A 26,837-nucleotide genomic window follows, 5' to 3' on the forward strand; every position below is an offset into this window, starting at 1 on the left:
GTCATCTAACAAGCACCTGCATATTAATTTTAGATATCTCTCGTATCTCAATTTATGAGAGCAAATACTTTCTTTTATAAAGATAGAATATAATATACACCAGTCTCAATGGCTCTATTAATATCCAATTTAAATAGAACATCGACTAGGAATGTTTATGAACAATGCTTTATAATTTTCTTTATAAAATATTTTTGTGAATTAAACTTTATTTTTACTCTGAATTCATTAATTAAAAAATAGATTTATTAATCAAATATAAACAAAATATTAAAAATAAAAAGCTTTTATTATAATAATAAATATGTTCTACATAAATAAAATAAGCACCACATATAACAAATAGGTTGACTACATGGTATATTCACTATCATAAGCACAAAAGGACCGGGAAGCACAAAAAGACTGGGAAACAACAATGGTACTTTCTAATAAGAGAACACGGCATAACAATAGAGAAACAAAATATCAACACCGACAACATTAAAAGCAATCTATCTTGGTTCTAACTCTGAAACCGAGCATTCGTTAACTGAACATGGTTTGCTGAGGCTGGATGAACAGCTTGCTCCGATCACATCCCTTTCAGTGAAGAAACCTGGTTGCTTAGGCTGAGGCAGTGCATCATCATTACCTAACATCAAAACTACATTTGACATGGTTGGCCTCATTTCTGGATTTTCTTGCACGCACAATAAACCCACGTGAATTGATCGTAGCACTTCTGATAAATTGCATGTTATAGCTATTGAATCTGCAGCCAGTTCCAAAGACCTGTTTTCTTTGAACAGTATCCAAGCCTGATAAACAAAACCATGTTATTATAACAGATTTGATATCTAGAATTAAGAAAATATTTGCACCGACTCCATCTCCCCATGATTCTTTGATCCAAAACCATCATGCATAACATTTTCAGACTGGATTAGTTTACAGACTTTTACAAATATTTAAAGCATTTGAAGTGTCCAAAACATGCCAAGCACCTGCAACCTAACATAGGTGCTCAAGAGTAAGATGAAAAGAAGAGTAAATAAAATAGTTTTGAAACTTACATGCCCAAGAAGGTTGAGATGGTGGTCTGGATGACTGAATCCTCTGTTCTTGTTCCCACTCACTATCTCTAGCACCAATACACCGAAGCTGAAGATGTCTGATTTTACCGAGTAGAGTCCATGATTTGCATACTCAGGGGATATGTAGCCGCTGCACTCATTCATGGAATGTTAAGTGGTGTCTGTGAAAAAACGAAGATAAAAATCATATGTCAGAAGAGACACTTACTATGTACCAGCCACTTTATTAGTATTGGCTTCAATTTCATTTCCTCCAAAACTTCTAGCCAGGCCAAAGTCTGAAATTTTCGGGTTCAGCTCATAATCCAATAAAATATTGCCAGCTTTCAGGTCTCTATGAATTACTCTTAATCTTGAATCCTGGTGAAGATAAAGGAGTCCACGAGCAATACCATTGATGATGTTGAAGCGCTTAGGCCAATCAAGTAGAAAGCTTCGTGTTTTTTCTGTCAATTATTTGCCCAATTCAAATCATTATAGCATCAGATTCCTAAATGGATATGAGAAGGTACGAAAGAAAGGTAATGCGTACTTAAAAATAAAAAAATGTTCAAATAAAATCACAAATTGGTTTGCCATTTTCCCAAGAGTTTTGAAGGAAACACAACAGATGATTGTTTTTCCTTAAACCACTGCTCATGGCATTGTTCACTGAGATTTGGTTACGGTGCAATGACTGCTCTATATTGCTATTATATAAATGGAAAGAATTTGTAGCGGTTTTGAGATTCATACCGAAAATAAAAAAGTCTAAGCTTTTGTTAGGCAAGAATTCATAGATCAACATCTTTTCATCTCTTTCGATGCAGCATCCTAGAAGCTTCACTAGATTCCGGTGCTGAAGTTTCATAATATAATTGGCTTCATTTTTTAACTCATCAAGACCTTGCCTCGAAATCTTAGAGAGCCTCTTCACTGCTATTTCTCGTCCATCTGCTAATGTTCCCTGTAAACAATCACTCAGTATCATAATCAATCATTTGTCTTGTAAAAATAGGGAATCACGGTGTGATGTTCCCCACTACTTGCATCTGTCGTGACTACAAAGTTTGAACACTTTCCGAGAAGTCATTGTTTTATGTTTAAAGGCTGTCCGTGGTAGAAGTTCCAAGCAAACTAATACCAACAAATAATAAAAATCGGTCTGTGCCATGAAAAATTGAAGCAATCCAGTTGCCTGATTGTTTTTAGATAAGTACCTTGTAAACTGTTCCGAAACCCCCTTCTCCAAGTTTTTTGTCGATAGAGAAATTATTTGTTGCACAAGCCAAGGTACTGAAATCAAACAATGGAAGTTCCAGATCTTCTTTCTTCTGCATGTTATTTGAACTTCTTTCCAGAGACATTTGTCCTGCAGGCAGAATAACTGGCATGAATAAGAAAGAAGCATGGGAACAATATTTTTGGTTACAGTAAGCTACCAAATACTCTTTTAACATTTTCACGATGCCTTCCATTTTTAAAAATCAAAATTCAAAAGAAACAAAACATCTTATCTGAAAATGGAGAGATGGAGTACTTGTTAAATGTTCATGGTGTGAATTACGTACTGTTTTTCTGATGCTTCTTCATCCAAGCATACAAGACCAAGGCTAGGCCAAGGAACAGAATCCCAGTAGATAACACAGTGCTTATTATGATCCTTTTCTTGGCTTCGGGTTTTTTATTTATCCTGGCACCATCTCCAATATCTACAACATTGAAGAGAAAAACTGGAGTTAAAAGACAACAATAGTAAAGTCAAGAGGGATAGAATTTTTATTAGCTACAGCACCCTTTCTCATGGTTATCTATATTTTGATTCATTTCCAAATTCATTCTTAGTAATATAGTTACAAGGAAACACGGTTTGCAACGAGATTGAAAATGAAGATTTTTTAGAAATATACTATAATGGAAGAGATAGCTGTAGAAGCGCAGGAAAATCTTCTTCTATGTCTAATATGTTTGATTTCCTATTTTAGCTTTAAATAGGCAGTTACTGTTTAAAGAATGACTTAGCCAAAAGTTGCTAGAAAGTGATTTATAGATAGTGAGTTTGCTTGTCTGAAGATAAATTCATACCTAGTTCTGATTCGGCCATTCGTATATAAATCTCTTGCTCATTTTCAGCAAAAACTCTTATGTCAACCAGGTCGCCGAACCAGAGCAAGCACCCACTTCCTCCGTTCCTGATGTCCAGATTTGAATATGCTGTACAGTTGCACTTCTCCAAGCACGTGTTCCTGCACTCCTCAAGATTCATCGTCTTGCTAAACCAAGATGATTTTGTCTCAGGCATCTTCACTCCAGCGAGCTTTCGGAACCCATCTCCAGAACAATTTAGTGGAGTCCTTCTAACACAGCCATTTGACCAATCAGTCACGTCCCAATCTCTTGGGGATTTTGGCGCAAATCCATTCAAGCAATCACACACTGGAGAGCTTTGAATATCACAGAAACCATTTGCACCACATAGTGCATATCGATCACAATTATCTGTATTTGCTGTTTCATAAAGCAACCAACTTTGTGTTTTCTCAATCCAAGTAAAGCTCGCGATATCACCATTCTGTCTTGTCACGAGCCTCCAATGCATCGACTTATCAAGAAGACTTTCTCTGTAAAATATCTCCTTCGCATTGAAAACAAATTCATATTTGTATATAGGATTTGGTTTTGTGCTAGGTACGCCACTGAACCGCAGACCATCCCATAGTCCAGATCGGTACTTCACTTCCGAACCTTCCATCACAACCATTTCAGAATATCCATAAGGAGCAAGTTTACATGTAACGTTACCTCTGGAAGGATCATCTTCTGATTTCCATGATGTCATGGACCAATCCATTCCTGTTATTCTACTTCTTCCTAGCTTCATGCCTGGCAATATCGTATCAGTCGGGTGTTCAAAACTCTGCCACAAGGAATTTTCCAGGTTGTGATCGCCCTCCTCTTTCACAACAAGGTTTCCTGACTCCAAAAGTTGAGCGGTTGGATTCCTCGCAGGTCTTGCTGTGTTGGAAGACCAAATCACGCTCCCACTGCGATCGAGAAGGACAAGAATTCCTTTGTTTGTGATCTTTAAAACCCCCAACGAATCATTAAGGGGAGTTTCTCTATTGGCAACCCAAACTACTGTTTGAACTGGTATTTTCCCATACCATATGCCCAAGTATCTGTTTTTGGACTTTCCAGGGCTGAAAAATCCTAATTCATAGGTTCCATCTGCTGAAACTATGGTATCGCCATCCCTGATGAACTGAGTTGTGTTTATGATGTCGATGGCTGTGGCCGTTACTCTATTCAGCAATGAAAAGAAGCAAAAAAGAAGTATGGGAATGAAACCCATCCTTACTTCTATGGTTCTTTTCTGTATGGAAAATATTCATATTTATAGCCACAACTTCTTCACGAAAGCGATGTTCCATTTTTCATGTATGAGTGAACAATCATCTTCAAGGACTCCATTTTTCACATTCTTAACGAATAGAGGATTCCATTCACATATTTAGTCAGACAACTCTCTCTCCTCACATTCTTAAGGGGGAGATTAAAACATTTTTAGATTGTTATTATTATTATTTTATTATCTGTGGCATCACCCTTTCCGATGGACTGAGTTGTTTTTATGATGTCAATGGCTGTTGCAGCTTCTATATTCAGCAATAAAAAGAAGCACAAAAGAAGTATGGGAGTATAATATATTGATAAATTCATGATTTTTTTCTATAGATCACTTTGTTATTGTAATGGCTCTCTTAGTTGTGAAAATATTATTCTTCAAAAACTGCATGTTTTAAGCCCACATGGAGAGCAGTACGGATCCAATTTTATGAAGGCAAGCTGTCGTTGTTTTTCAACTGCACATTGATGAGGGATCGTACACTTTTATGAAACTCGTTGGATTCTTGACTTTATGGTGTTGTTTGGTCACTTTCTACGATTTTCCCTTTGCTTTGATTGGTATTGGTTGCTGAAACATCTATAATCCCCAACAATTTGCCCTTTCTTCTTGTTTGGAAGACTTGTAAGTTTTGTATGAAGAAAGATTTTGGGAATATGCTAAATATCTATAACGTGTAGTCATTTCATTATGCAAAAATGTATGGTTTATCTTTTTATATTTTTCTAGTGATCAATTTTTTTTTTCAATTTAATCCTTAAATTATTTTTTGTAAGATTACATCTTGTTTTAGCCATATTCAAGGAAAATTAAATCAAATTTGTTGACTAAGGATAAATTAAAAGACAAAAAACTAAATTTAGTATTCATACTTTTAAAAGTATACATATTTGGTATCTTGATATTTTTTCAATTTAATTTAATATAAAAGTTTATTTTTATTATTTTTAGTTCTTGGTTTAAGAGACAAAAGAGAAAGGTCACTGAATTTTATGTGATAGAGAGAGAGAAAAAAAAATCTCATTTGTGCTGATTTTAGCTATCAAAATAGTTGGTTTTTGTATCAAATGGATCTATTTGATTTGAGAAATTCATATTAGGTGATTGTTTTTACCTTAAAAGTGTCTAAAAAACATGAGCCTAGGATGATTCTTCTTAGGGTTGATTTCAGGCTTTGGCATAGTGTTTTAGGGTTTTTGAGGTAATGAATATGTTTATCACGATTCCTAAATGTTTTAGGTCAAAAATAGATTTTTTTGGTAAATAATCTTCTACCCTAATTTTTTTACCATCATAATGACTAGCATCTAAGCAAAATTAGATGACACGTCGTGTGTCTTTGCATGCGATATATCGTCTAATTTTTTTTTTCCCAAAACATTTAGGGTATATAACATGTCATCCACCTCACATGCAACCAAAAAAGGTTAATTTAAAAATATCTCGTATTGTGAGATTAAATATCGTGATTTATATTTGTCTCTCAATTTTTCAAGTTTTAGTTTTTGTTATCATATATAACTAGTTTTTTATTTATTAACACGCATAGTTCTTGATTTATCTGATTATATATTTGCTTAAGTTTTTTTTTATTTTAACTTATTTTTTTTAATTACAAACATGCATTGAAAAATCTTGCTATATAATTTTTTTAAATTGGAAAGGAATATCTTACCCACGATGAAACACCGGTAAAATAACTAGTTAATTAGCTATCACTTGTCATTGGACCTACCTAAGGCTCTGTTTATTTCTTGGAAAGTGGTTTCCGGGAAATCACTTTTCAAACTTTCATGTGTTTGTTTGCCATTAGAAAAGTTGGTCAACGAAAAACACTTTCCAGTTAAAGAAAAATTTGGCTTGGTTTTCAGAAAAGTTTTTTCCTGAAAAATTTGGGCGGAAAACACTTTACGGAAGTTGTGAAAAATTTAGAAATATCATATTATTTACTGATTATATCAAATTTAGTCCTTAAACTTTTGATTGCTATATATATATTCTGTTTTGAATATTTATTTTTCAATTTAATCTGTTAAATTTTTAATTTTTATATTAACTTTGGTCCTCATTTTTATAATTGTTATTTGCTTTTTTCTTATCATTTTTTTATTGAAAATTTTTTATCTATCAAATTTGATCCTCGTTCTTTTAATCGTTCCTTATTTATTTGAAATAATTTATGAAATGTTAATTATTATTATTTTAATTTCTTCATCTTTTATTTTTTTTATTTTTTAGATTTGATCTCTATTATTTTGATTATTATTTATTTATTTGAAATAATTTATGAAATTATATTTTTTTTTTTCAATTTTATTCTCATTCAACTTTTTAATTTATAAGATTTGTTCCTCATTATTTTAATAAACTTGAGAAAAAATAAAACATTAATAAGTTGTTTTACAGTTCATTTTTCATGATATAACCAAACACTGAAAAGTGTTTTCCAATTTATTTTCTATTTTTCAGAATTTATTTTTTTTAAATTCACTTTTTAAAAAAGACTACTTTCCAGCATAGTCTGAATTCAATTCTACCACATGAAAGAAGGCATCAATCACGTTGAATTTGCTGGACCTTACTCAGCAGAATAAATGCAATCCAACATGTTCCTTAGACCTTACAAATGATGAATGAAGGTATGGACTTTGACTCACGTTGAATTTGTTGGACCTTGCCAAGCAGAATATATACAATCCACGTGTTCCTGCCTCGATAAAGCGTGATACAATCCAACGTGCGTTGAAGAGCATGAGTATTTTTTTTAAATATATTTTTTAATTAAAAAATATATAAAAGTTATATATTTTTTCCTAGTATATTAAAAACATCAAAATACACTTCAAAAATATGAATTTAATATATTTTTATATAAAAAAACAATTTAAAAAATATATAAAACCGCAACAACAAGGTCCGAGGAGAGCATGTTTGTCGTATAGAATAAGGCATGCATTTAATTATCATTGACCAATATTCTTGGACGAATACCTAAGCTATAGGTATGTTCACATTCTACCCCACGGTAACGGTACTGGGATATTTCGGATCAAGAGTAATATTTCAGCTGCATTAATGTTGAGGTAACTTAAAGTCTTTTTTATCAATTATTTTTACGGATTAATCAGGTGGTTAATGCTTCTTTTCATTTTAACTATGTACTTTTTTCGTTATTTTTACATCCTTTTATCATTTCATAGTTATTAAACCGGGTGTAGAGTTGATTTGATTAAGAAACCAGGTCGTGATTTTATAAGTCAACTCAGGTCAACCCGGATTATTTTTTAAAAAAATTATATATATATATATACACTAATAAATTTCAAATTTCATATTGAAAAAACATAGCATTTTTCTTGTGAATATATAGCATATATAATAATAGGTTTCAAATCTCATATTAAAAAGATATTATGTTATCCGTTTAAGTTGAAGTATTTAAACCAAAAGGTTTTTTATCTCACATTAAAAAAGCATATCTTTTTTTTTTTTTGGAATATAAAGTATATATACTAAGGGGTTTCAAATTCCACATTTGAAAGAAAAAGAAAAAAACACCGAGTCTCGCCTAGGTTACTTGGGTCACGGGTTGACCCGCCGGGTCGACCAGGTTTGGCCGAGTCGTTGCACCAACAAGTCTTTTGACAAACCTAGAATGGTCCAATCCCCGAGTCGACCCGCCTGGCCGGTCCGGGTTTTAATAAATAATGTATCAATTGATGCTTATTAATGCTTTAACAATTTACATGTGTCGCTTGTTCACAACATGAATCTTTCACTAATATATGTTTTGGTTCATAAATGTTTTTGCAGATTTTATTTTGGTACCTATATTATTATTATTTTTTTTTGCAGAGAAGTCCTTCATTGAAATTTTTTGTCATATCTGACAGTCATATACAATTTAGTTTCTAAATGATTTTTCTAAGTTAAATCCCTACATATCAAATTATAAATTTAGTTAAAATTAATCAAATAATTAAAATGAATTGATGAATAAGGTATGCTTTAAATGGATTTGAAAATATACACTCATATAATTTTTTTTTAAAAATGAAGTAAAAACAATTCTCATATCATAATATCAAATCTTCCAAGGCTATTGGCTTTGATAATATTATTTGTATTGATCCTATAGGTTTCTTTGCAGAAATACGGTGCCTGTAGCATAGTTCTAGTGTTCAGCCTCAAGTTCTCCTTGCTCATCATCTATATTTGTATTTTATTATTATTTACGACCATGGTGCTTTTATATTTCTTATCACGTCAATATGTAATCTCGAAGTACTTAATATACGTTTCGGCTAATAGGAGAGCACTTTATTCTATTTTTGATATATTTGGAAATTTTCATTGAGTCACTTCATTAAAAAATCTCATCTCCAAACATATTATAATCTTAAAAAAGTATAAATATTTAAGATTTTTTATGCTAATTAAAATCATATGATACTTACTAGATTGGTGGCCACGATATACCAAAATAATTTCAACTTGGAAAACAATTCTAAGAGACAATTTGTTTTATAAAGAGATTAAAATAAATTGATAATCAAGTTAAAATTTGATTAATATAATAATATGATTGAAAAATCAAAGACAAACAACAAGATAAATAAATTAAAAACAATTAAATATTGCCCAAGACAAAGCTGGGTTAAAAGGCGAAACACATTATCTAATACATGAGATCATAATAATCCTATAGAATAATAATATCAACTATAAAAAACACCTGGAAAAAAAAATCAAAGCCATCCTGACCTAATGTCACGACCCGAATCCCGGATCCGTGACCGGCAACGTAGGAGCGGTGTCGAAAGGACACATCACCTACGCTAAGCCTCAGAACGGACATATCAAAAGAACAATTTGTTCAAAAATACGTAGCGGCTCATAATATTCAGAAATATTATATTATTCAAATATTGATGAAACCAAAAGATAGTTATTAAAACAAAAATAATAATTCATAATACTCATTACATTGTCAAAATCCAACTTTAATTAAACTAAGGTAACAGTGGAGCATCTAAGACATCAAATCAAAACTGAAAGGAAAGCCTCGCGAACAAGCAAGGTATACCGACCAGAACTGAAGAAGCAGAAACACTCAACAAAGTCCCAGAAACTAAGAACCTGAAATAATATTAAAAATGAGAGGTGAGTTCAACCAACTCAGTGAGGGAATAACATTTAATATACATTTTAGATATTTCAGATATTAATAAGTTGTAAGATGATTTATCTTAATATACATATACATATACTTACTAAACATATTATCATAACGTAACATATTATCATAACGTAGTGGATTACATGTCAGAGATCAGATGACACCCGAAGGTGACCAGATGACACCCGTAGATGACCAGATGACACCCGTCGGTGACCACTGTGGGATGATCAATCACCACAGGCTGATGCCTCTCTCACCAGCTAGGTAACAGAATACTATGTGCACACAGGCTAACTACTCTCCGTTAGCATGGAGTTACTGACAAGTCCCATATCAAGGCATAATAGATATTCATAGAATCATCAAAGAAACGTATATCATATCAAATAGAATTTACTTTATCAGATTGCTAGTGAAATTCAAGAATAAATGAGTACTCGGAAAATAAAGCAACATATATAAATATTCAAGAAATTTACTAGTTGTACTCATTGTATAATCAACATACATATTTATTTATATTATATGCATATTAAAGATTATTCCACTCACCTTGAAAATATAGAACTAAAAGGAATGTCGGACGAAAGACCCGAAAATCCTATTAAGGATCGTTAGGAGAACCTACAATAAATATATGAAATATACTAAAAAACAAATCAAACAAAAGATCCCAATGCATAAAATAAAACCGGGCTTAATCTCCCAAGTTTAGGGACTAAAACGACAATTTTCCAAAACAGGGACCAAAACGTAATTTTACCAAAATTTGAGGAACGAATTGTAAATATATAACCATACTGAAATTTATCCATAATTCATCCTTATCTTTGTCCAGAATCTTGAATTATGCCCCAAGGTCCAAAATGTGATTTTATCAAAATATTAGGGGTCAAATCGTAATTCATTATCCTTCAATTTAATCTCTCAAAATCAACTAATTAATCAAATACCCACAATAATCAACTCCTAACCTTCAAATTAATTCATCAATTAACTCAAAATACAAACTTCAAAACTCTCCAATTAATCAAAACTGAAATTTAACATATTATACACTTCAAACCATAAATCTTCCCTTTTTACTTATTTCCTCTACTTCTCTTCTCCTTCCTTTCCTTCTCTCCTTTCTTTTCTTCTTCTTCCTCTTTCCTTATCTCTCCCGTAGCTTTCTTTCTCTCAAAATCAGATTCCTCTTTTTTTTTTTTCTTCTTATTTATATTTATCAACTATTGGTCAATTACACACTACCCTTCAATCATTTATACCCTCTCTTTAAGCCACCAAGAGCTTTATTGTATTTCCAATCTTTTTAATACAAAACATCACACCTAATCTATCAAATCTGTGACCTAAATGGTTAATAAAAGTTCCAACAAAAACAAGATTACAAACAAAATAAATAGTAATCAAGAGAATAAAAAGCAAAGCCAACATAAAGTAAAAAAATTAAAAAATATAATTAAAAATACTATTTAATTAAAGAATGATATAAAAAATCAAGTATTTTTACTTTGTTATCCAACATATACACTTTTCTTTTTTTTTTGCTTGCTAATTTTTTGTTGATGACGTTTCTTGTGTTATGAAATCTTTAGGTATGTGCTTTGACTCTTTTTTTTTTTTTTTTTTTTTCTATTGTACACTCACACCTGAGTCTTCCTTCTTTACTTGTGCTTTTTATATTTGATTCTTAGATTTTTCTTGGCTTGCAACACCAGAAACAGGATGCACATCTTCTGTTTTGAACGATGAAGCTGTCGACAACATAGGTGCTGCTGGTGGTTCCAGCTTCTTTCCTCCTGCTGCTTCTGATGATCATAGTAATGAGATAGGTTGAAGGTCTCCTCAAACCAAAATGAACTGTGCTGTTCTCATGTTATTATTTTTTATTTAACTATGTATATCCACAAATTGCTTAAAGGAAAGGTTAGGCATTTGGAACAGTCACAAACGCGAGAAAGGAAAGGCTCATTGTTTTATGAAGATCAACTTGGTCACAGCAGACCCTTATTAGCTCATCTTTAATTGAAAATTAATTCGTTTGTTTCCCAACCCAACTTAAACAAGTAGATAACTTATTTGTGGTTATGGCAGTATGGCTTAAAGGCTGTGAAAACTACCTAGATTAAAATGTGTTTTCCAGATGTAATCTACTATCATCTTTCACACTCTTCAGGAATTTGATAGGCTATCAGAGAACAACTGCCAGCAACCAGCATGGGTTAGGATCTTCTTGCATTAAAGATAACATATCTGATCACTTTTACGAGGCTAAGATTCATGTAAGATTCCAAGTTCAAATATAATTTACAATTTCAAATCATTGGAACGTTGCCCTTCAAATGATACAGTACCTATTACAAATTGTTTTTCCCCATTTTGTTCTGATAAAACCAGTTCCAACAACAGGACACTCTCCCTTGAATGGATGCTCTCTAACAATCTAAAAGTAATGGTGCAGCTGGCTACTAATCATACAGCTATTATCTCATAAGTATTTGATTAGATGGGACTTGAGAAAATACACATTCAAGAGAGAGGGTAACCACCACAAGAAGGAACCCGTCTTTAAGTCATGTGTTCAATCTCTAGACCATCCCATCAAAGCAAGAATTATGTCAAATATGCCACCATTCATCACAGCCCTAATTAGCTTCTGCTTTTCTGGTGTATATGGTGGATATCTGACAGATGCATCTCCACTGAAACTTCTGTACAGAACTGCCTTCTTGTGACTGAAAGCATCAAAAGAAAATTTACCATGGTATGATCCCATTCCACTCTCCCCAACTCCTCCAAAGGGTAAACTGGAAACTGTAACCTGCAGAATTTGAAAGTCTAGCTTCAAATAGACAATTCGGTCATGCATAACAGTATTACTTACTGTATAAATTTTGGAACTGCTTCTAACTATAAAAAATTGAGTCCTATTCCCTCCCCTTTTCTTTACAGGAGTGAGTACAGTTGGACTCGATGCAGAGTGGTACTGTCTGTCCCAACACTGCAGACTATTTAATAGTTTGGGGATCTTACAATCTATTTGAGGAGACAAGTGACTTAGGCTGCATTTCAGCGTCAATACACGATACTGAATTTTTTTGGAAAGCGCATCATTATATGTGGGTCATAAGTAAGAGATGAATACATACATGTAGCACAGTGTCATTGATAACCATTCCTCCAGAGGACACACTTTGCACAAAGTTATTCTTTAGCTTCTCATTGTTGGTGAAGAGATATGCAGTAAGAGGCTTTGGTTTTGAATTTATCAGATCAATACTGTCTTCCACATTTTCAACCTATCAAATCACAAATAAAATGATTAATAGTTGAAGCGTATTGTCTCTGATTATATCAAGCATGATTGCATAGTGTTACTCTTTACTCACAGTGATAATAGGAAGCAATGGCCCAAATATCTCTTCCTGCATCAGTTGAGAGTCTCCAGGAACATCTAAGAATATTGTTGGAGCAATCTTTCTGCAATAGAAGGATAAGTCTTGAAGTCATGTTTTTTCCTATGTATCATTGTTGAGTTATATTCTAGAAGCATCAATCTGGCAAGAAATGTATCAAACCCACAAATTCTTCTGATTCCTTTGTCCTCCAACAACAATTTTGTTGAAAACCTTGTAATTATCCATGAGACTTTCCAAACGTGAAAAATGATTTGAGCTCACAATACGGGATATGTCTTTCGATTCCATTAGATCTGTTCCAAAAAATTCCTCTATCCCTTTCCTTAGTGCATCTATCTGTTCAGCAGGCATGCATCAAGAATAAATCAGTTGGAACTGACCTTCTGTTAAAGCGAACAGAAAGGGTAAGATTTAACTAATAACATCTAAAATATGAAGCAAAATTCTCATTTATATTGTAACTAATGACAAAAAAATGGAGTAAATGATGAATCAAATGATACCCTTGTTTCTTAAAATGGATGTAATTTTCTTGACAAAATAGATAATCGTACCAACTTTGGGGCAAACTCTTTTGTTGTTATGATATAATCAACACTAATGCAAGCTTGTCCATTATTCAATTGCCACTTGCCTGCAATGATCCTCCTTACAGTAACCTTCACATGAAACCAATTAATTCTGTAGGGAAAAGAATCCATGACTGATGCATACTCAAGCTATGAACTTCATGTTCTTACTTGTAAGTCAACATCAGAATCAATAACAGCTGGGCACTTCCCTCCAAGTTCTAGGACAACAGGAGTAAGGTGCTTTGCTGCAGCAGTCATAACAATGCGCCCTACTCTTGGACTCCCTGAAAAGTAAAAAAAGGGCCACTTCAGCTAAATGTCAGATGTAGAGACCTTTCTTCATAAATACTAGCTGGCTAGCGGCATCAAGTCTTAGACTTTGCACTTGCAAAGTTGTACCTAGTATGCAAAATCAAATGGACGATATTAGGAGTAATGAAAATTCAAAACATGTTTATGAAATGCCTTTGGAACAACAGTCAAAGATACATTTTCCTTATATTTTTTTATGCAACTTTTTGGAAAGTCATGAATAATAGCAGAGGTATTCTGATACGAAGAACAAGTGCAAGGAAAAGTAAATGGAACACGAAGAATTTCAATAAAAGAATCTTCATGGAGGTACAAAGTGAAAATTATGTTGCTGGAACTTGTACGAGTTCGGGAATCAGGTTTGGGGCTTGAGCTTGGTTTCTCTGAAGTTATCTAGACTTTTCCACTGATTTCAAGTGTCCAACTGTTGTATCCTTTGTCTGAGTATTCTAGTGCAAAATAGGGACTTTAGACTAAACTAAAGATTTGAAGTAACAAATGTTTAATGGATTGTCTGACATCATCCTATTTACAAGACCTCTAGATAGTGTTTTCTGTTAGGATTAAGTTAAATTATGTTTTCCACTTTTTGATTCGATAGGAGGTGTTTTTAACACCAGCTACAGATTGTAATGCATGCCAGTGGAGAAATGTTGATTGGTGTTCAATCCATGAACCTGTACAATCAGAGCATTTCAAAATTAAAATATTCTAGTGTCGAACCTGTGTAGAATATTTTGTCCCACTTCTGCTCAAGCAATGCAGTTGTTTCAAGAACACCTCCCTCGACTACTCTTACGGCAGATCTGTCTAGATATTCCTCAAATAATTTTGAAAGCAGTGAAGAAGTAGCTGGAGCAATTTCTGAAGGTTTTAATGCCACAGCATTTCCAGCTGTGATAGCCCCAATGACTGGTTTAACTGACAACGCTGCAAGATTGAAAGAAAGGCCAATCGAAATCAACAATAGAAAGTGCAAAAGTTTATTATTATTATTGTTGCTGTTGTCGTTGTTGTTTTTCCTATTTCAAAGATTTTTCATGTGATTAACATTATCTTAAAGCTAAATGGTATTCTCTAGCTTCCCATGTGAAACTCATTTGTGGATTGATTTTTTTCATTCTGCAAAACTGAGAATCATGTTTTTTGTGAAGAGTATGGATGCATGAATAGAACATAATTTTGTTAAAATAATTCTTATTTTCAACTTACAAAATGGGTAGTTCCAAGTTGAGATGACCAGCACAGCTCCGAGAGGTTCTGACACAATTTCCGCTGATGAAGGATAGGTTGCCATTGAGGTTTTGGCCTGAAATATGAGGGGAGATTGGAATTAAATTAGCTTAAACCCGATCTTACATGGATATAGTCACAAGAGCACTTTACATTGTCAGTATGGAGTGATTTTTACTGCAGTTCAGTTACCTTTTCTGGCTTCATCCACTGTTTCAATTCTTTAAGAGCCTCCTCGCAAGACGATTTTACCATAGCAATCTGTATCACACGTTGTGGGGAAAGATATGCAATGCATAAGTGAGTTGAAAACAGATGATATAATATGAAACTTTTTGTACCGTAAACACATGCAAATATCTCATCCGTGGTGATGACTGAAGTTGAACTGCGCTTCTTACCATCAAGATACATGGTGTTTCGAAACACAAGAATGAGACTATACGAAGAATGCAAGCATTAATTTAGACATAATATTGGAGAAATGGACAACAAGCAAATAGATTTAAACCTCAGAAACAAAGGCTTCATATTCAGGCTTAGAGAGGTCCTTATAAAGGGCTTCGGAAATATCCTTCTCCCTTTCCACAACCATCTTTTCAATACTCTTCAATTGTGACACTCTCCACTCATAACTCTTTGTCTTGCGAGTTCTGAAGCTTTCATTTAGTTCCTTAACTAGCAAATCAGCTTCATTCGCATCAAAAGTTTGCTTCTTCTCCTCCATCATTACCGGTAGATTTGCAGAAGAGCTTTCGAAAATTCAAAAAATAAAAATACAGCATAAAAACTCGAAAAAGTAAATTCAAATAAGGCAGCTGGGAATGTAAGCAAGCATACGAGAGGCAAATACAGAGTGATTTACGAAAGGGGCTGGAGAGAGGGAACGAAAGGACAGCTTCGTGCTTATGATTGGTCTTCCACGAAGAGCAGTGGGTGAAAGCTCTCCTCGCACCAGTATCAACAACACTGTTCCACAAGACGGTAATAAAAGGTAATGATCCAAGAAACATAGCAACTGTTTGAATCTGAATCCTAACTCTTTCTTTGAAAGAGTATTAGTGAATTAAACCTTCATTTATCTCATTGGTCTAACAGTATCTATACGTTTATAATTCAATTCCTCCTTTCCTGCCTTCGTTCATAAACATCACCTCTTCTAAACAACATGAATAAGTTTTGGAACCTTTCACCCACATGCATGCCAAGAACATACATACAGAAACGCACACGAATGCATCAAAGAAGCAGGAATTCAGAAAGAGTCAAGAAGGAGAAGTACCTGATATTTTGAAAGGGCTCAACACAGAGGCTTCTCATGATAGGGAGAGCTTCAGTCTGGGCTAGCAGAATAATGATATGGGTTCATTCAATATCACCTATAAAGCATAAAAAACATGGGGAAACGGTAGACATGTGGAGGTTTCTCAGCCATGAAAGAAGAGGATAGTTTAGAAAGTTACCTGCAAATATCTCACGACACCACCACAGTACTTGGTTGGTATCTGTCACCGGGTGGAATGGAAGGGACCACATAGTTGGAGGCCCAGGGCAATTATTGAACCCCAGCTCAAGCTCGCTTTTGCTTTTTTATGCTAACTTTGCTAGATTTGAAGCTGAACATGACGTTCAGTTATACTAAACAATTATTGACATTAAGCATTGCGAAATTTAGGATAAAGGCACTAAGGAAGGATAGTGGAAATCGAGCTTAATTTGTGGGGTTTTTGTTACTAAAGGTAACATCATGACATATTTCTTGAAACAACTTTGAAGCATGCTTACACTTCATCGTATAACTTCATGTCATGCTCCTGTGATGCCGCGGGTCTATAGTATATTTGTGCTTTGTTATAGATTTGTGAAGGAAAAAAAATAAAAATTATATGAAGAAAAATTATTTCAATTCATAATATTTTTTAAAAAAAATTATAAAATTAAATTTTTAACCAGATTAATATTTTAAAAATAAAATGAACAAAATTTTTTTTGAAAAAAATTATAACAAAAAAAAATAAAAGGAAAAAAACCATGTAGGGAAATACTGTAGCAATATATAGTGTTTCATAAGAAAATCTATAGTTGTAATTCTTAACGAGTTCAATATTAAAAATAATACAATTGATAAAGATAATTAAAAAAATCATAACAAAAAAAAAATCATGTGGGAATACCATAGCATTCATATGTGTTTTTTTTTTTAAAAAAAAAAACTACGAAACTAAATTTTCAACTAGCTTGATATGAAAAAAAAAAATTGACAAGGATAATTTTTAGAAAAAAAAAAACAAAAAAAAAACCATATGAGGAAACATTGTAGCAATACATAAGTGTTTTAAAGAAAAAAAAAACTACAAAGCCAAATTTTCAACCAACTCCATATTAAAAAATTAAAATCAACAAAAATAATTTTGCGAAAAAAAAAAAAAAAAAAACAAAAAAGAAGATAATTTTAGGAAAAAAAACAAAAAATGAAAAAAAAACAAATAGGGAAAATTAAAGCTAAATTCTCAACCAGCTTAATATTAAAAAAAAATCAATAAAAATAATTTTGAAAAAAAAACATGTGAAGAAACATTATAGCAAAATAAAAACCATATGGAGAAACATTGTAGCAATCCATAGTATTATTTTTCATGAAAAAAAATAAAATGAAAAAAACCATGCAGGGAAATAATGTAGCAATCTATAATGTTTCATGATAAAATCTACAGTTGTAATTCTTAACTAGCTCAATATTAAAAATAATAAAATCGATAAAGATAATTTTAAAAAAAATTCATAACAAAAAAAAAATTCATATGGGGGAATACTATAGCAATTCACAGTGTTTTAAAGAAAAAAAACTATGAAGCAAAATTCTCAATCAACTCAATATAAAAAAAAAAAATCAACAAAGATTATTTTGAAAAAAAAAAAATTTCATAAAAAAACATGTAGGGAAATATTATAGTAATCTATAATGTTTTTTTTAAAAAACCTACATAACTAAATTTTCAACCAGTTCAATATTAAAAAAAAACGATAAAAATATTAAAAAAAACACATAAGAAAAAGATAGTCATGGAAAAAAAACATGTAAAACCCAAAAAAAAAAAAAAAAATATGGGGAAAACAAAAAAAAAGAAGAAAGATAATACACAAAAAAACAAAAATAGATGAAAAAAATAAAAAAAATATATATTAAAAAATATATAGTACTTTCCTCACACATTTTAGAATATTTATTAATAATTGCATGTTTGTTATTGTGTTTTTTTCTATTATATATATATATATATATATATATATATATAAAATTTTCAGTAATAAATATTCAACTCATGAATTTTTCATTGCCATGTAAAGTAAAAATACATCATATTTTTATTCTATAATCTACAATTTTTGTTTACCTTTTGTGTGTAAAAGGATTTTTGCATCTTAATATGTTATACTAGTTATGTAGTTAAATATATTTTTTTAAAGTATTTTTTATTTAAAAATTTATTAAAATCATTTTTAAAATTAACACATTAAAATTATAAAAATAATAATAAAAAATATATTATTTTAATAATTTTTAAAATAAAAGTATTTTAGAAAAGTACTTAAAAGCAGAAGTTATTATATTTTCAAACGGTCTTTAAATTCATTAGCTACTAAAATAGTCTGGTTTTTCAATTGGATTGTTTAAGCAATTGACAATAATTAAGTTTGCTATGAATCGAAGAGAATTAAGTGCCCGAGTCCGGTTGAACCGATTCGTATCCCCCTGATTTTTTCATATTTATATTTCAATTTTACCCCTTAATTTTAAATGACTAACAAAGAAATGACTTTTTCATATTTATATTTCAATTCTACCCTTTAATTTTAAATGACTAACAAAGAACCGACTTTTTCATATTTATATTTTAATTTTACCCTTTAATTTTAAATGACTAACAAAGAACTGACTTTTTCATGTGATTCAAAAAAAGAAAAAAAGAAAGAAATCTCAAGCACCAAATTGGAAAGGGTTTACAAGTAAAATTTAAACATTGGGAAAATAGAAGGGCAATATTACAAAATACTAAACTATAGTAATAGAAGTGAAACAATGGTGAATGCATAGGAACAAAAATAAAGTTTACCCTTAACAAAGAGAGCAGAACTCGAGGCCGGTAGTTTATGGAAGTTGGTCCTTGGTGTGGACTCTCCCTATTCCCTAGAAGAAGAAACCCTCAACTCTTTTTTTCCCTCAGAAATTTATCCAACTTGGTTTTTCATCAATAACAGATTCTCTCTCTCCAAGTCGGATTTGCATCTAAACACCAGGTAAATTGAAAAATCTTTTCTTTGCTTTTTGGTGCCTGATTTTGTTCTTTGCAGCTGTTAATGGGCCATCTCGAAAATAATGGGAAAATGGGTTTTTTTACATTCTTAGATAAGTAAATTCAAGTGGGTTTGGTTGTTCTCTAGGGTTTATGTTATATTTTTCAGTGTTCGCAAAGCGTTTGATGAAATGACCCTGCGAGAATTGTCGTTTTGTTTTGTTAAGGTTCTAGTTTTTGTAAGAACTTCTGAATGTATGATACTATGATTTTCTTTTGTCTTGTTTAATAGAAAGGCATAATGATTGTATTCAAAGTAATCTTGTGTGTTAATATCATCATGCATATTCAAGGTAGCAGTGTTTTGAACAAATTAAATGACTACTTATATGCTGATTTCTTTATATATCACCTGTTAGTTGTCAAACTGGATCTTGCCTTCGGAGGAATCTAAGTTATTGGAGTTAAGGAAATTTCCCATCTCATAGCATTATAAACAAAGCCCTATAGGCAGTCAATTTGCATTTTCAATCTGTTTCTCATAATCACATGCAAGTTGAGAAAAGCAGGCTTATTTTGTAGAAGAATATGCATGAAGAAGAAACAGAAGAAGAAACAAGGAAAGATTAGGGCTAAGTTATTCCATTGTTAATATGTCACACAATTTTGTTGATTTTAGATTTGGTTTCATACATTGAAGTAGCTATCATGGAAGTCTCTAAGGAAGATGATTCACTTGTGCTTCTGGACCGAGCCTCTCGAGCAACAAGAGGAAAACGGTTAGAATTTCAAACCTTTTTATGTGATTTTCTCTTTAGAAAGGTACATGAGAAACTTGATTTTTTAAGAAAAAAATCCCAAATATTCAGATTTTGATGCTTTTTTATTTTTATGTAAGGATGACCAAGTTGATTGACGATGAACTTGAAGAGGACGAGTTGTTTTGGAACCAGGAAGCTCTTAAAGATGTAAGTAAAATTCATATCTTCAAAAAAGAAAAGAGTAAAATTGTATCAGACTAAACTGGTTTCATTCAATGGTGAATCTACATATAACTATAACCAGGTCGCATGCGACCATTGTGTCAAACTAAATTGGTATCATTCAATTGTGATGTTACGAATAACTATAATCAAGTCACATGATCTCTCTTCAGGGATGGTTTGTTGAAGGTAGCAGCTTGTGCTTCTTTTATTATTCATTTTTTTCCTTTTCTTGTAGCCATGAGGCCTGTAAGTTAAAACCCGCAATTTTATAAAATGTTTTCTCATATATGTAGGAAGAGGATGATGATAATTATCAAGAGGAAACAGAGGTTGTTGATGAGTTTGATAGTGACTTTGACGAAGACGTGAGTACTTTTTTACTGTTGTACTTTGTGTATATATATTTGTCACCTCTAACTAATCTTAATGCAACGATTGTTGTTTTCAACTTTTTAGCCAACATGAAAATGTTACTACTTACTTTTGTGCTTCATATTGGTGCTAGGAGCCTGAGCCAGATGAAGCAGAAAAGGAAGTAGAAGAAAGGTTTGAAATCTATCAGCTGAAGCAATCTATAACTGCTTCTAATCTGTTGAAATTTCTAATTCTTAATCATTTTTTAGGCCACAGAACAAGAAGCGGCTTATATTTCCTGGAAAGACTTTACCAAAGAAGAAAACAAAAAAGAAAGACCTTTCAAAATTAGATAAGCTTTCCATGAATGAAAAATCAACTCAACAACCTGCTACTCCTGACCATCAAGATGCTCCTGATGACGTGGAAGGGGAAAGAATAGTGAGGAAATCTACAAGGACCTCAGTCATTGTTAGGCAAGCTGAGAGAGATGCAATACGTGCAGCTTTGCAGGCAACAATGAAGGTCAGTTATTCACTACTGATGGCATATTTGTTCTTTCATCATGAAAGTTGCGTGATAAGATTTTCCTTTCTTGGTTCTTAAGTTTCTCAATTTTAAAATGTACAATTATGCAATCGGGATAGATAAATATTTTGTTTTTCTCCAGCCAATAAAAAGAAAAAAAGAAGGCGAGGAGAAGAGGATGACGCAAGAAGAAATGCTTCTTGAAGCAGCACAGACAGGTTTATCTCATGATGTGTTGTTGCTGGAATGTTTGCCTGATTGATTGAAGTTGTGAGATTCTTTGTTACATCTCATATAATATCAATTTGAATGTTCTATGTTGTGATTGGCCTTGGCAGAAATCGTGAATTTAAGGAACTTAGAGCGTGTTTTAGCAAGGGAGGAAGAAGTTAAGAAAAGAGCAATTGTGCACAAAGCTGTGTACAGTGGCCCACAGATACGATATTTTTCTAAAAATGGCAAGCTACTATTGTTTTTATTTTAATCATTTTTAGATATGCAACTGTTAATATCTATTAATGTGCTGCTTGTTATTAAGGTTTAGCTTATTATCATAACTGTTTTATGTCAATTTCTTCATTTCTTCCAGGTTGCTCCTATCTAGAATTCAAAGGATTGTCGTTTCAGTCACAGCTTTCAACAACATCTGTTCCATGTAAGTTTATGTTTAAATGCTGCTAATAATAGCATCAATGCTAGCTTACTTAAAAAATCAGATGTGAAACTTGCAGTGGTCAGTGGCTCCACTTTCTCTGGCTTTGTTGTTTGATCTCTCTTCCATTTTTAATGTATATAACCAGAGAGAGCCCTGCTTTGATCAAAGCAGCAGGATCAATATTCACAAAACTGCTCTTTATATTGTACTTAGATTCGATCTTCAGGCCTCTGTCAATATTTCCTATTCACTTGGCATGATGAGCATAAAGCTTAATCAATCCTAGGATTTGATTATATTACCACTGAAATTTTTTTTATATGGATAGAAATTGGCTTCTCTATTTCATTTGGATAACGTTTGAAATACAATTGGTTGTTTGGCATGGTATTAGTGCATGATGTGAGCATACCCGCACATCTGGATTGGATATTTTCCTGAATTTTGCATCAGAATTACTGTCACAAGAAAATTCTCTTTTAGTTTGACCTGTATTTTAGTCTTAGAAACATAATTCTCCTGCTTTTGGCTGTTGAAATGAGATACCTACTGTGATGAAAGGTGCTGAAGACAAGTTTAGTACCCCTCTTTTGAAAGTATTCTATCTCCAGATATCTATCTAAGATCTGGAAGATCCAGACATATAAAAAGTGCATCCTTTCCATACACAGTTTTGCTAAAATTATCTTTGCATATGGAAAATTGAAATTTGCATCTACTTTGTGACTCGAAACATTCTTTGCCCTTTTTTGAATGTTTTAGATCTTCAGTTTTAGACATTTGAAGCAATAAAAAGAACAAAAAGAAGATGCGTTATGGATCTTTTTGTTAGGTTGATGTCCTTTGTTATGTTTTATTTCTGTGGTCTGATAATCCTTTTCTATACCAATCACTTGCCAGATCCAGAGAAGGCTATATGTGCTGTAACAGGATTGCCTGCCAAGTAAGAGCTCATTTCCACATTAATGGTCACTTGTTATTTGTTTAAAAGTATCAGCTTGAGATACTTGTGGTTCTTTTATTTTGAAATTTGACGGTGCTAGGCTAGTTTGCGAATCGTGTTTTTTATTTGGTGCTCATCACCTTGATAATTTTGAATGTTGATCTATCCAAATAAATAAATAATGAAATGATAGAAGGAATTGAAACATTTTTCTTTCAATTTGTGATTGGACATTGTGTAGAAGATTTAATTGATAAACTGCTCCTAGTCACATCACCATTCCTTTTGAAAATTGTGATTGTAAACTAGTGCCTTCGATGTTCAACTTGAATGGAGTGGCATTAATGATGCGAGAACCCAATAAAAGGGGATATACTTGAGTGGCTGACCCGAACTATATTTCTAAGGAGATGGGGGCTTAAAAGAAACAAGAAAGAATTGCCATTGCCTTTCCTTCTGTGAAACTCAGTTAAGATCTAGAATTATGATCCTAAGACAAAAAAAAAAAAAAAAGTTTCAGTAATATATCTCATACTAAGCATATTTGATTCTATTTCAAATATAATAAAAGACAAGCAAGGCATTAGTGAAACTCAGTTAATATCTAGAATTATGATCCTAAGACAAAAAAAGAAGAAGAAGGTTTCATTAATATAGCTCATACTAAGCATATTTGATTCTATTTCAAATATAATAAAAGACAAGAAGCAAGGCATTAGTGACCAACTTTTCTAGAATTGAGTGTTCAAGCAAGCTATAGACTGGCAGGCTGTAGGAACATGGTTAGCATCCTTTGGATAGACATGAGCTTTTTTCCAAGTGATGAGATTCTTGACTGTAATCTGGATGCATTTAGTCAAGATGCAATTAATGCAGAAAAGCCTTGAGAATAGAAAGTATTTCAGTGTATAAAGAATGAGGTATGAATATTTTATGTAGACAATTATGTAAAATAAAGGATTGGTGTTTCAAGGAATTGATATTGGAATTAGGATGAATATGTGATTTTAGGCTGGATTGAGACCTGATTAATTGAAGAAGAAAGGTGAAGAATTAGAATATAGAAATTAGGGTGGAAGACGAGAAAAAGAAAACTATGCCCTAAGCATAAAACAAAATATTAGATCTTAATTTTATTCCATAAAGTCTCTTGAGAAAGGACATTACAGATATATAGGGATCAAACTTCTAAATAGACTAGGGCCAGGACTATTAAAATAGGATCAACACAAGTATGCTTTGATTTTTTAAGAATGTCAGTAATTGAGAACAACTTATTAAAGACCACTGAAACTGAAATTCAAAATAGAAAGCTAGACCTCCTGATTCAATTTGGAAATTATCAAATAAGCTTGTTTTGCTGTAATACGCAAAAGATAAAATTCTTTCCCTGCTTACAAATCACCCAAGGCTCAATAATTAAAACCTTAAGCCAAGATACTTACCATGGAAACATATTGCCATACCAGAGCTATGCATTTTTCTTTTCATCTTCTCTCTACTGAAATTAAAAAAGTTCACAATGAAAAGTACTCTTTTCAGTTTTTTTCTCCACCCCCCCCCCACCTCTCTTTCCAATTATTTATGCAAACTATGCTCAATGAGAATCATTGTTTTGATTCTGAATTGATGTTCCAGGTATCGTGATCCAAAGACAGGGCTACCTTATGCAACAAAAGAAGCTTTCAAAATTATTCGTGAACGGTATGGAATCCCATCTTTATTTCTTCATGGTCAGTAGCTAGAAAATTGATTGGATGCTTTGCTTATCAGCTCACTTCCTGCTAAAGAAAATTCTTCAAAGCTGATCCTGACGCCTTTCATGATATCTTTGTTGGTTTCCAGTTTTATGGATGAAAATAACAATATCAAGAAAATGGCCATGGGTGATCTATTTGATTCACTAGTTGGGACTGGATTTCATGGCAAGAGGAAGCGATTGCCAACTTCAAATAGACGCAAAATGTCACATTTGTCCCGTTTTGCTAATTTTGGTATGACTTCTATTGTTGATATTGAATCTTCTGAATAGAGCCACGGAATATGGGGAATCAATATTGTTGTATTAGTTTTAGCAACAGCATGTCCATTTTAGCAACAGGCTTGTATAGTTGTCCGGCTTAGAGAAAGGATGACATTAATGAGAAAATCCGAGCAATTATCCGATTTCTAGGGTTTAGTCCAGCAATTATTTCAGTTTGGACCAAACAAAAGGTTTTTATTTTTATTTTTTGTGGTCAATTTAGCTGCAACACTTAACTGTGGCAAGTAACCTGCGCACTTCTCACCTTCATGTGAGTTTCATCTGATGCAAGCACAGCACAGGGATAGTCCACTCAAGAAAACACAAATTGTTTCTTCTGTTAACCAGAAAGAAAAAGTCAAATCATGGCATAAGATCACTGTTGAAACACTTGTATAGTTTGTCTAAAAGCTGCCGTTGATGTCTTGTGCTTTCTATTTTACGTACAAGGATTACTTGTGAGAAATTTAGAGAATTTGGTGGCTCATTTTCTTGTTGCCTCAATTTGCACTTGTTCGATTTGATGCTTGATTGTTTGAATTATACATGCAATACTATTATTCACTGTTCCATTATTGTTAAAATGAGATTGGATAAATTAAAATAACTTTTAGGTTGTGAAATTATAAAGAACATTTAAAATTTTAAACATCAGACAGAAAATAATTATATATTTTAAAAATATTACAGTAACCTTCTATTGAGTTCTATTATACCCAAAATGCCTTTAATTACTTTTTAGAAAGAAAAAAAAAACATTAACTAAATTTGAAAAATTTTAAAATTAGCAAAATATTATGAAAAGAAAACTTAAAATAAAATTGAATGAGATTAAATTAAATTAAATTGTGAAACAAATATATGTACTAAAAAAAGTCATGTCCTATTTTCTAATATTTTTTTTTATCTAATTTGTAAGTTCTTAATCTGATTATCTTATTGCTTTTTATAAAAATAATTAGGGTATTGTGGGTATATTAAAACTGCAAAGGAGATTTGTGTAGTATTTTTTTAAAAGCAACTTTTTTTTAAAGTGAAAAAAGTCAAGGAATCTCAGTGCCAATTTTATAAATCATGATTAATCTTCTTAAATCTATAATTCATTAAATTTTAGATCCAAATTAAAATAAAAAGCTAAACACTTGGCCAATTAAATTTTATAATATAAAATGATATAAAAAAAATTTTTTTTAAGGAGAAAAAAGCCAAGGAATCTTGTGTCGAATGATTAATCTCTTAAACATATAATCCATTGAATTTTAGACTTGGATTGAACTAAAAAGCTAAACACTTTTTATAAGATAAAACTTTAAAAAATCAATCTAAAAAAATCTTGCAAGGTAAAATAATAATAACAATGATTATTATCATAATTTTAAAACTCGACATGAAAGTTAACCCGGGGCAAGTCCAAAATCATGAGTTAGGTTGATCATTGACTCTAGTCAATGTAAAAAATAAAAATGATTATTATCATAATTTTTAAAATATGATTTGAGAATCGTTCTAGGACAAAGCCCCGATCACGGGTCGAGTTAACCTTTGACTAGGGTCAACATAAGAATAAAAATTATTATTATAATAGTTTCAATACCCAACTTTGGGATCAACCCAGGGCAAGACTCGGGTTGAGCATTGACTTAGATCAATCTAAGTAAAAGTGATTATTATTATAGTTTTAAAACCTGACTCGTGAATCAATCTGAGACAATGCTCGATTATTATTATAATTTTAAAACCTAACTTGAGAGTCGATGTAAGGCAAGGCTTGGGTCCTAATTGAGAGAGTCAACACAGGTTGAATCAAGTTAATATAAGGGTAAAATTTGCTATTATCATTTTTTTAAACCTAACTTGGAAGTCAATCAAGG

The 26,837-nt window shown here is 32.1% G+C and overlaps 3 protein-coding genes across 8 annotated transcripts; 1 reads left to right on the forward strand and 2 right to left on the reverse strand.

Moving 5' to 3' along the window:
• Positions 1 to 272: 272 nt before the first annotated feature.
• On the reverse strand, positions 273 to 4,411 carry LOC118054868 (G-type lectin S-receptor-like serine/threonine-protein kinase At4g27290). Its single transcript, XM_035066637.2, has 7 exons — positions 3,141 to 4,411; positions 2,627 to 2,767; positions 2,276 to 2,427; positions 1,812 to 2,022; positions 1,285 to 1,522; positions 1,056 to 1,206; positions 273 to 800 (listed from the first exon to the last, which is right to left on the reverse strand). The coding sequence occupies exons 1-7, from the start codon at positions 4,405 to 4,407 to the stop codon at positions 495 to 497; spliced, it is 2,466 nt and encodes an 821-aa protein (XP_034922528.1). The 5' UTR covers positions 4,408 to 4,411; the 3' UTR covers positions 273 to 494.
• Positions 4,412 to 11,929: 7,518 nt separating this feature from the next.
• On the reverse strand, positions 11,930 to 16,780 carry LOC118054869 (aldehyde dehydrogenase family 3 member I1, chloroplastic). Of its 4 annotated transcripts, none has more exons than XM_073403558.1 (13): positions 16,646 to 16,780; positions 16,465 to 16,525; positions 16,023 to 16,151; positions 15,694 to 15,934; positions 15,375 to 15,443; positions 15,162 to 15,258; positions 14,673 to 14,879; positions 13,806 to 13,921; positions 13,620 to 13,724; positions 13,229 to 13,401; positions 13,036 to 13,126; positions 12,796 to 12,945; positions 11,930 to 12,467 (listed from the first exon to the last, which is right to left on the reverse strand). In XM_073403558.1, the coding sequence occupies exons 1-13, from the start codon at positions 16,716 to 16,718 to the stop codon at positions 12,228 to 12,230; spliced, it is 1,752 nt and encodes a 583-aa protein (XP_073259659.1). In that variant the 5' UTR covers positions 16,719 to 16,780; the 3' UTR covers positions 11,930 to 12,227. The 4 variants fall into 4 exon arrangements, with proteins under 4 accessions (XP_073259659.1, XP_034922529.1, XP_034922534.1 ...); XM_035066638.2 differs by having other exon boundaries at positions 16,465 to 16,561; positions 16,646 to 16,760; XM_035066643.2 differs by lacking the exon at positions 16,646 to 16,780 and having other exon boundaries at positions 16,048 to 16,151; positions 16,465 to 16,481.
• Positions 16,781 to 19,302: 2,522 nt separating this feature from the next.
• Positions 19,303 to 25,236, forward strand: LOC118054871 (SWR1 complex subunit 2). 3 transcript variants are annotated; one of them, XM_035066645.2, is made up of 12 exons: positions 19,303 to 19,481; positions 20,157 to 20,256; positions 20,376 to 20,445; positions 20,757 to 20,828; positions 20,969 to 21,009; positions 21,087 to 21,342; positions 21,488 to 21,563; positions 21,684 to 21,803; positions 21,935 to 22,000; positions 22,901 to 22,943; positions 24,582 to 24,647; positions 24,789 to 25,236. In XM_035066645.2, the coding sequence occupies exons 2-12, from the start codon at positions 20,186 to 20,188 to the stop codon at positions 24,973 to 24,975; spliced, it is 1,068 nt and encodes a 355-aa protein (XP_034922536.1). In that variant the 5' UTR covers positions 19,303 to 19,481; positions 20,157 to 20,185; the 3' UTR covers positions 24,976 to 25,236. The 3 variants fall into 3 exon arrangements, with proteins under 3 accessions (XP_034922536.1, XP_034922537.1, XP_034922538.1); XM_035066646.2 differs by having other exon boundaries at positions 20,178 to 20,256; XM_035066647.2 differs by having other exon boundaries at positions 20,181 to 20,256.
• Positions 25,237 to 26,837: the final 1,601 nt, after the last annotated feature.

This window comes from Populus alba, chromosome 1 (assembly GCF_005239225.2).
Source record: "Populus alba chromosome 1, ASM523922v2, whole genome shotgun sequence".
Lineage (NCBI taxonomy): Eukaryota > Viridiplantae > Streptophyta > Magnoliopsida > Malpighiales > Salicaceae > Populus > Populus alba.